Source organism: Rhinolophus ferrumequinum, chromosome 5 (assembly GCF_004115265.2).
Source record: "Rhinolophus ferrumequinum isolate MPI-CBG mRhiFer1 chromosome 5, mRhiFer1_v1.p, whole genome shotgun sequence".
Lineage (NCBI taxonomy): Eukaryota > Metazoa > Chordata > Mammalia > Chiroptera > Rhinolophidae > Rhinolophus > Rhinolophus ferrumequinum.
In genome coordinates this window covers 30,613,299-30,623,678 of record NC_046288.1, presented here as the reverse complement: position 1 = coordinate 30,623,678, position 10,380 = coordinate 30,613,299, and the positions used below count along the sequence as shown (strand labels likewise).

The window sequence follows — 10,380 nt, the reverse complement described above, 5'->3', positions numbered from 1 at the left end:
CAAATAAGATTTTATATCATTTATGCCAGGATTTCCAGGGAAAAGACTACTATTAGAAATCATCAGTGGAAACTCAAATTAACAGAAACATATTAGGAACGCTTGTTTCTAATGTCAGTATCCCATACACAGGGTAAAGATGAGAGGCAAAACAGTTATGAGGGTAACTTTATTATAAAGCACATTTCATTCAACTCATCAATAATCACTTTTAAGAGGTGTAGATAGAAACTCCAGTTGCACTTGGGGTCTTTTTCTCTCTGAAAATCCCATAGCCAGTTCCCAGTTGATGGCAGCCCACTACATCTATCTGAGACATCACAAAGGTCCCTTTGATTTCATATTTCATTTTGCTGTTTCTAGGAAGCAGGAAGCTTAGGAGGGAAAGGAGAATGAAAGTGGGTTTTATGAGGGTAACAATAAGTAGATTTCTCTGCTGAGTAGGAAAGGAAAGATTTAGTGTAGACTGGCTAGTGTTCTTGAGTAATATTGTGAGTAGCTGAAATATTATTTTGTTGATTCTTATTTTATTTTGCATAGTAGACATAAGAAATAAAATGCACATCTCAGCAAAGATTCTATGTCGACGTTTTCTGGGATCATTTACCTCCCAAGAGAGACTGGCACTTTTCGATCAGTTTGGATTCCTGAGGAAAAAAACAAATAAGCACATCTGTGAGGGAGAGAGAGGGAAAACCAACAAACGAAAACACCTACACAGCTAGGATCCCCAAATAGAATATCTTTAAGATGTCCCTGTTGTATGCCTGAGTTGGGTTCTAATGTGCCTGCTTCTCAAGGTCTTAGAATTTCTCACAGGACTAGTCTGTGAGCTTAAGGATTTAATTAACTGCAATGCCTCTAACTTTTAGGACCCTAGACTTGGAATAAATAAAAATTTGCTTCCTCCTCACAAAAATATGGGACTCTTTTGCTGCAAGGTAAAAATGGACAACATCAGCTTTTCACTGAATCTTAAAACTGCTCTAGGCTAATCCCTGACTAGTTAATAATGAGTCAAGTACGGGTCTCAAGAGGAACAAACCACTAAAATAGATTAGATTATCTCTACCTCTACTGCTGTAGACCTCTATATATATAAATTCCAGCAGTTTTCCCAAATTTTTACCTGTATTGTCATTATTCAAATAAAAATCATTTGTGGAAGCCCAGATAAATAGATGAAAGTGAGATCTTTAACAAAGTGAGAATGGGACCTTCAGAACTCCGTAGCTAAGATATACACAAGCCGCCTGCACACACACGCGTGCAAGCGCGCGCGCACACACACACACACACATACACTCACACCCTGATGGTTAGATGACTTGCGCTCCTTAGAGCCTCTACAATGCTGTGCAAAATGGTTAGAAGTCTATTAATTTAGTCCTCCTTTCTACCCTCAAATAGTACCACACCTAAATCATCTAGAGAGACTGGAATCTGTTTAGGCTCATTGGAAAAAAAGAAAAAAAGAAAAAAAAAACCTCTGAAGTTTAGGTATCCTCACTTGTTTGGTAACCCAGACTTTTTAAATCAACCTTCATGGGAAATTTTCTCATAAGCAGCCACAAGACCCTGATATTTGATCTTATTCATTTTCTCTGAACCTAGCAATAGTGGAGGACATCACATTTCTCCACGTTAGCCGTTCCTGACTTTATTTATTCCATAGTTCCTTGGTAAATTTCTAATTTGTTATGATAACAAATGCTGGGGCAGGGGGGAAGAGTTTCTGGTAAGGCTAAGGTAGAAGAAAGGCATTATAATGAGGAATGTCCTACATGGAATAAGAAATTATGATATCTCTACATCCTGTGGTAAGGCCCAAGCAAGATTTTGAAATACAAAACGTGAACTCATGATGAAATAAATGCAAGTAACAAAGAAAAGAAAGAGGAAACATTTTCCTTGCACTGAGACCAAATCAGCCACTCTGATATCCTATAATCCTGGACATGTTGGGAGACGGCTAACATGTCACTTATCCTAAGACTTAGGGATAAAACATTGCCAGTCTATTTCTCCATATTCCGTGGGACAAGCTTTTCAATTATTTTTTCCATTTTACTCTTTGGACATAATGATTTGCCAGTATCCTTTCAAAATGTGTTGTCTCTCATCTTTTTCAAAATTCCAATGCAATAACAGTAAAATATACCAAAAAAAAAAAAAGAAAAGAAGGAAAAGAAGGAAGGAAGGAAGGAAGGAAGGAAGGAAGGAAGGAAGGAAGGAAGGAAGGAAGGAAGGAAGGAAGGAAGGAAGAAAGATCACTATCAATGTAAGAGATATTGATGAACTTCTGGGGGGAAAAAAAAGCCATTGGTATGATATGAACCAATATACCAAACTGCAGAAATAGGAGCTCAGAATAGTAACATGAATAGATATACCAGCAGTAAAAGACCAGAAAGTCATTGATGTCTGAGCTGCTTTTGTTCTTGTCCACTGTACTGCCTGTTTTTCAAGATTTCTATTTTTCAAAAACTTCCTAAAGATTCCAGAAGCTACCACTATCCTTTCAAAAACTAAATTTTACTTAGGTTAGCCAGAATTTGATCCTATTATTTACAACTGACTAGACCCAACTGCCATACCAGCCAAAATATTATGAAAATATATGGATAAAATAATATTTATAAATGAAGGACCCAGAAAGTTTATATTCCATGTACCCATTCTGAAAAAATACATACATACAAATACACATATGAATGCAGCCCAACGAAACTTAAAAGAATCCAAGAAAAAAACAAAGGGGATTTTAGAAATAATTAAATTTACCTAGGATTACGCTGAAAAGAAACCCCATGTGGACAACCATGAATTAGTCCCAGAAATTAGTAGATTCAAAGTGAAAGATTAAGTCAGAGGACTTTTTGACATACAGCTTTAAGATGATAGAATATGTTATTATAAAAACTGTATGATTAAGAAGCTGAAATATTGTAATGGTGCGATTAAAGTAGGTGCTTTATTTGTGAACATGGTAAAACAAAGACAATTAGAAACTCTCAGAAAAGAAGGATATACTAGGAAATCATAGTACAAACATACAAAACTAAATAAATATGGCATGATTTTCTACAGTTGATAGTAGGTAAGGAAAGATATTTCATTTAATCTTGACACCTTTTAGGGTATACAGGATAAGTCAGGAACCAATTGGTCAATTCATTCATGGTATTGCTGTAAATAATTTTTCAAGTAAATGGGCATGGCAGTGTTCCAATACAAGCTTATTGACAAAAACAGGAAGTAGAATCAATTTAGCCTGAGGGGTGTAGTTTGCCTACCCTTGAATAGACTACAGATATATGACTTTTAATATAACATACATGTACAGTTTAGCTGAACAGGTAGAAAAGAGTCACCGAAAGTAATAAAGGCATTCATGAAAATTGTTACCTGTGAAATGACTTTTCTGGGCCATGCTAAGCTTATCCACTGTCCTAACCAGCCCCAGCCTGTTTTGACTGTAAAGACTTCTTTATTTTTTTTAAACTGCACACTTGCATTTCTCTACTCACATACAATTATCTACTGTATCTAAGTTTCTGCTCCTCAACTCATGTCCCTGGGAGAGCAGTCCATCCCAAGTCTGCTGCATGACTTTACATGGATATTCTATGCCACCATGATAGTCTTTGAAATTTAAGTCACACAACTTTACCATCTTATGAAAAATAATTTATTTCTTAACTATATGCAATTAAATTGCAGAAAACAGTCTCCTGGTAGTCAGTTTGGCGTGTATGCGCAGATAGACACTCTTTTCTGGCCATTGCTCTTTCCTCTCTCTGTTCTCCTACCCCTATTCTAATGATCTTCTAACTACTGAGAAAATGAAATCCTTAGGTTCCCTAGTTAAGCTGCAAACTACATTTGGTGACTCTTCCTAATTGTGCCCTCAGAAATTTCTAGAACAAAACTAGCATTTGCTCAGACAGGTCCTTAAACTGCTACTTCTTATCAATTTTTCTATATTTCCAAGGACACCATTTCTCTGCAATTACCAGAGTCTTCAATTCATCCTTCTTTCTCCCGCCCCCAATTATAAACACGCCCAGTCCATCTGGTGCCATGACTCTTGTATTCATCTCTATTCATGTCTAACACTCCTAGTTTCCTCAAATAAACATAACTATTAACATATCCTAAAACCAAATATAACCAATTACACCAGTCCATCTAGACAGTGATTTTCTCCTAATTCACTCATAATTGGAATGGAGAAGAGATTTTTTTTAACTTTAATAACCGCTAAGAGTACAGAGAGAATAGACAAGGAAACAGGGATACCTCTTCTTGGAAACACATTTCACTTTTTTCTGCTTGGCAGCACATCTTCACCAGGTGAGTGAAATCCACAATAATTGATTGGAACTGCATCTCTGCTGCATACGGTTTCTGCTTCACAAGGTTGCTGAGGAGTCTGAAATCAGAAATGAGTGGTAAAAATACAAGCATTTCCTGAGTCCTAGAAAGTTTGCTTGCAAACCAGCCTTAGTTATTTAAAGCTGCATAGGACCATGCCTTTTCATCACTCCCACTCCTAAGTTTAAAGGCCCTCAAAACACCCTGATATCTTCATACTTTTCACAATGTCCATCACCAGCTTCATGTTTTATTCAACATACTTTTCTTCAAGCACATCTCTTCAATGTAAGTATTATATTAAATTTAATTATCTTCATGTAATTTTTACTAGGGTAAATATTTTTGTTTTCTATTTTCATTGCATGGAATAGTAAATAGGTTATATAGTAAGTTAGATAGTTTTCCTATAAGATTTGTTATAAACAACACTTATAAACAACAGCTTCCAAATAAATATTACAACTATACACATCTGGAAGTTGAAGGCCCTGCACATGGTATTAATGATAAAAACAGTAAATTAATTTGAAATTTCAATGGCTTGACAATCATCTCAGATTTCTCTCACAGAATGAGTTTCCCTCACAACTATACAAACAAGTGTTTCAAACCACTCTGAATATTTAAAATTGTAACCAGGTTTCTGTCTATTTAATAAAATAGTATTCCAAATCTTCCAATGTTATCTTTCCCTTCATTTACTGTTTTAGGCCAAAAGAAACTTAATCACAAAGGAAACAAGGCATGAAGGGTAGTGGAAATGTACATTAATTGGTATTTTACTGCTTATTTAAACATCCGTGGCACCCCAAAACCATTAATATAGTAATGCCAAAGACCACTGATCTCAGATCACCATGACAAATATAATAGTAATGAAAAATTTTGAAATATTGCAAGAATTACCATGTGACGGGCCAGCCACCACAAATCGAACAGTACCTGAATGGGGGAGTGGGAATGAAAAAAAGACACTCACACATGTAATGATGCGGCCGGTCTTCAGTGATCCTGAAGCACTGAGTTTACTCTCCTTCACCAATTTATACCATCAGAGTACATGCAGCTTAGCAGTTACAGAAATGCATTACATCATTGAACGTAAATTTTTAACTTTAACATAGACACTACAAATCACTAAAAGCTCCCCAAAGCAATTATCCCATAACAGAGCCTATCAATTATCCTGATAGCCATCAGTGATCTGTGTCCCAGAAACTGGCCATTCCCACCACATTCCTCAGCAACTTGTAAACACCCTCCAGTCGCAGGCAAAGATAACAACTGAGCCAGTCTGCAAGGCTTCAGAATAACAAGAAATTATGGCTCCCCACATTACCAGAACGTGACAGAGAGAGACACAAAGTGAGCAAATGTTGTTAGAAAAAAAAAAAATGGCACCAATAGACTTGCTTGGTGCAGGGTTGCACAAACTTTCAATCTATAGAAAAAAAAATATCTGCAAAGCATAACAAAATGAAACGTGCCTGGACGAACTCACAGCTAACATCATACTCAATGGTGAAAAGCTACAAGTGTTTTCCTTAAGATCAGGAATAAGACAAGGATGTCCATATTCACTCTTTTATTCAAAATAGTACCGGAAGTCCTAGCCACAGCAATCAGACAAGAAAAAGAAATAAAAGGCATCCAAATTGGAAAGGAAGAAGTAAAACTGTCATTATTTGCAGATGACATGATACTATATATAAAGAACACCAAAGATTCCACAAAAAAAACTATTAGAACTGATAAATGAATTCAGCAAATTAGCAGATGCAAAACTGGGAAGGAAAATTTTGAGAAATAGTGACAGAAAATTTTTCAAATTTTGTAATAAATATTAATCCTCCAAGCAGCAAGCTCAAGGGATACCAAGTAAAATAACCAAAAGAAACCCATATCTAGATACATTATAGTCAAAGTATTGAAAACAAATTACTAAAAGAAAATCTTAAAAACAGCCTTAGAGAAAAAGACAAATTGTTTGCAGAGGAACATTAATACATAGTTATATTGATTTATCATAAAATTAGTGCAAGGTACAAGACAATAGGAAGGCCATAGAAAGTACCAAAATAAAAACAAATTTGTCAACCTAGACAATGCCTTCAAAAAGGAAGGCAAAGTGTCAGAAATGGTAGCTTTGCAGGTAAATATTTCTTATTGTATTTATTGTTTTTTAATTTTTAAAAGATAGTTGGCTGTTTGAAACAAAACCACAGTGTAATGGAATTTATTGTATATATAGAAATAGAAAACAATATTACCAAAAGTGGGAATATAAAAGAAAAAAATATGATTTAAAAAGAAACAAGCAAACAAAGTATGCCTGTACTTGTGAGACTCATCCTGAGACAAGAAGTCAGGTTCACTGACTTCCGTTCAGTAGGAAAGGCTTGATTAGTGGTAGACAGGAGAAATTCTGTGATTCCAGCTGGGTCTCCAATAGACCCATATCTGAGTCATTTGGGATCAGAATAACTCTTTGAAAAAGTGCTATAAAAGTACTTCATAAAAGTCCTGCAAACCATTAAGACACAAGCAGCACTGCCATGACACCTGCTAAAAGCATATAATCCCAGGGGTCAGCGGAGGGTATCATTTTCTTCTTACAACTAAACGTAAAGCAGCTTTGTCACATCAAGGGAACCAGTCTTCAGCTGAGCAGGAGACAGTGGTACCTAGAGGGCATGACTGTTCCCAGGGGTACAGAAGCCGTGCCAGGAGAGCATGCCTGGAGAATTCCTGGGGCATAGGAGAGGTGAAGGGAATTTCATAAGCTCTTCCCTGAGGATTCTGGGGATATTTGCTAGAACTGAAATTTAGTATAAGTGGGTAGTAGCAAGAGTATGCAAAACTTGCATTATTAAATATTAGAATCATTGACTGTGGACAGAGGGCAGTCGTGGACACCCCCCCGCCCCAGTGCACTTGTATACATATGTGACATTCTATGTTCCTTATGTAGTACATATAGTTATAATAGATATTTCTGCCATGTTGGAATAAAAGTATTATAATTTTCTTCTCTCTACTGTATTTTCTTAATATTCTGCAATGATTATATATTATTTTAAAAATAAAATAAATCAATATTTTAAAAGAAATAGAATAGTACAAGTATTATTTTTTCTATCCAACTGTACCTATTCAATTTTCTAATCAGACCTAAACTTGGTTGCACTTGAAAGAAAACATTGTACTTGTTTGTATCTCAGTATAATTCAAGTCTGTATGGTTAGATATATAGTCAAATCAGTTTATGCTATCTTCAAATAATAATTATCAGTTTTTAACAAATTAATTATTTAAAGTGAGAGACACGGGCTATTTCCCATTGGAATTTGGTGGATTTTGGCTCAGAATATATTTTACTACAGAAACAATATTGCTCATGATGCTGAAATTCACTGACCAACCCTTAATAGCCTTGGATAGCATAAGTCCCAGGTTACAGAAACTACCATCATTGGTACCTACACAGTGAGATTATCCTGTTTCCAAACACCTATTTGGAGCATCTATGATCTGGCTTAAGGGATTCAGCACCACAATGGGCCAAAGCTGGTGTAGGAAGAGGACAGAGTTTACTGCTAATTCATGCAAAATCTGGAATTCTCTTTCCTTCTAATGTCATTGAAAGGGCACAATCTGAAGTCAAACTTACTTTGGTTCAAGTTAGGTCCTCCACTCACTCGTTTGTGTGATGGTGGGTGAGAGACTTAACCTCTCTGACCCTCATCTATATAAAGAAAATTTGAATACCTACATTGCAAGGTTTTTTTATAACAAAAAATAATATATTCAAGGGCTGGTATACTGAAGGCACTCAATACATAGTGGCAAAGATAAAGAATTATGATACTAATAATAACAGCACAACTTGCTTCCATTTCCAATTATTGATTGCTTCCAACCGTGGTCTCCCTCCTCCATGACTCCCACAATAAATGGTACATCATCATAACTTTTCTTCTATTTATTCATGTATTAATTCAGCACATAACTGATGAGCATCTTTACAATTTCCCTGAGGATCTGAGTTGTAGATTCAACAATTACAGGGAAACCTATACATACTCTACTTCTCTTTTCTCACTTACAAGCTGTGGGATTCCAAATGCCTTCATAGTTTAGTCTTTCCCAACCCCTCTAGTCTCATCCCAGAAAAGTTATCTCCCTTCTCTCACCCTATGCCTCCACACACTGAACCACTCTGCTTTTCTTTTTTCCCCTGCTGAGTCAACTGGTTTCTGAATGCAGTTACCCAGAGGAACCAGTAGAGGGAAGATGAGTGTAACTGTTAGGTTTCCAGAAGACCAGCCGGCAGCTGCTTATTTAAACAAAGAAAACCACTCCCATTGTACTGCTATAGGCAAGGAGAGAGAAAAAAGAAGAAAGAGAAGGAGGAGGAGGAGGAAGAGGAAGAAGGAAGAAGGAAGAAGGAAGAAGAAGAAGAAGAAGAAGAAGAAGAAGAAGAAGACGAAGACGAAGACGAAGACGAAGACGAAGAAGAAGAAGAAGAAGAAGAAGAAGAAGAAGAAGAAGAAGAAGAAGAAGAAGAAGAAGAAGAAGAAAAAGAAGAAATCTCCCGTTATGAGAAGGCAAAAGGTCTGGGAAGGAGATTCAGAGCAGGAGTATCAGGATGCCATGTTTGCTCTCCTTGGCACTCCAGATGTAACGGCTGCCATTTCCACAACTGGGGACTCTGTGCCACTTGGAAGCTGGACACCCCCTCCCCAGTAACTATGTCATATGCTCGTCATCCGCTTGCAGGTGCTTTGCCTCTCCTGCTCCCTCTTCCCTCCCCCACCCTGATCTCTCCACCTACCAACTGAACTGCTTTTGTTTAAAAATATTCCCCTAATCCTTTCTATTGTTTTAGTTTTACATTTTTTAATCTTAAAGTTTATTTTAATTTTCAATGCTATCAACTTCTTTTTGGTTTTTCTCTTCTATGATATTAACTTTTACTTTCATTAAGTTTATCCACCACTTTATTTACAATACATTTTAGTCTTTACATGCTGTCTTAAATTTTAACATCTCAACTGAATATTTTTTTTTCTTAATTGTATTTGAAATTCTTTTACTTTGAACTTCTATGTCCTTTTTTATTTTCTCTGTCCTATTCTGAGATGTTAACTCCTACCTTCCCTTTATTATCCTGCTGAATTTATTTTTTCCTCTCCAGGAATCCTAATCCCTTCACTCCCAATATGGATCCTCTCAGAATATTCCAGAAATCCTCAATTAACTCTCTCTATGCTACTCTTTTCTGTATCAGAGAACACAATAAATTCACTGGAACAGGGATGCTTCCTAATGTTTCACACTTATTATTTCACCCTTATATGAAGAGCTCCATGTTTTAGAAATTATAACAGTGTTATAACTCCTCAATAAGGGCACACTAACAGCTCGATGTTGGCAGTTAAGTTTATGCTTTTTGACCCAGACTGCTTGGGTGCAAATTCCTATCTATCTAGCTACCTGTCTCATGATCTCATACTAGGTCTTCTTCCCTTCACAGACTCAGTTTCCTCATAATTAAAATGGGGTAATAATATTACATACCTCATAAATTTGTAACAAGAATTTGGTGAGATGACATGTAGAAAGTGGTACCTATGTATGCCCAGAGAACTTCAAGAAAAAGCTAAGCCTGCACTCTAGAAGTAAAAATAGACTTCTTTCTCCTAATGTTCTCACATCAAGCCTGGGCTAAAGGAAGAATGACTCACTAAATGCTGCTACAGTGTTCTTCGGGTGCTTATTGGAAAGTTTTGAAGTCTGGTTTATGAGCAGCTCACCTCACCTGGGGAAATGAAGAAAGGACTTCAAGGATCAGCTGGCTTATAAGAATGCAAGGACTGTGATAAAGCAGAACCAGTAACAAGCTTGTGTTTGCTGACGGCGAGAATGTGTTCATCCCCAAAGCAACAAATACTTTGTATCACTTGGCAAAATGATATTGTCAGACTAATAATATTTAGA

The 10,380-nt window shown here is 36.4% G+C and overlaps 1 protein-coding gene across 1 annotated transcript in view; it reads right to left on the bottom strand.

Moving 5' to 3' along the window:
- Window positions 1-10,380, bottom strand: part of LOC117022256 (alpha-fetoprotein-like) — a 35,774-nt gene continuing 25,394 nt past the window's right edge. The window contains exons 13-15 of the mRNA XM_033106207.1: window positions 4,303-4,435; window positions 608-647; window positions 1-374 (exon numbers count right to left, since the gene is read on the bottom strand). Of these exons, the coding sequence (XP_032962098.1) occupies window positions 346-374; window positions 608-647; window positions 4,303-4,435 (202 nt within the window). The 3' untranslated portion in view covers window positions 1-345. The remainder of the gene's footprint in view (window positions 375-607; window positions 648-4,302; window positions 4,436-10,380) is intronic.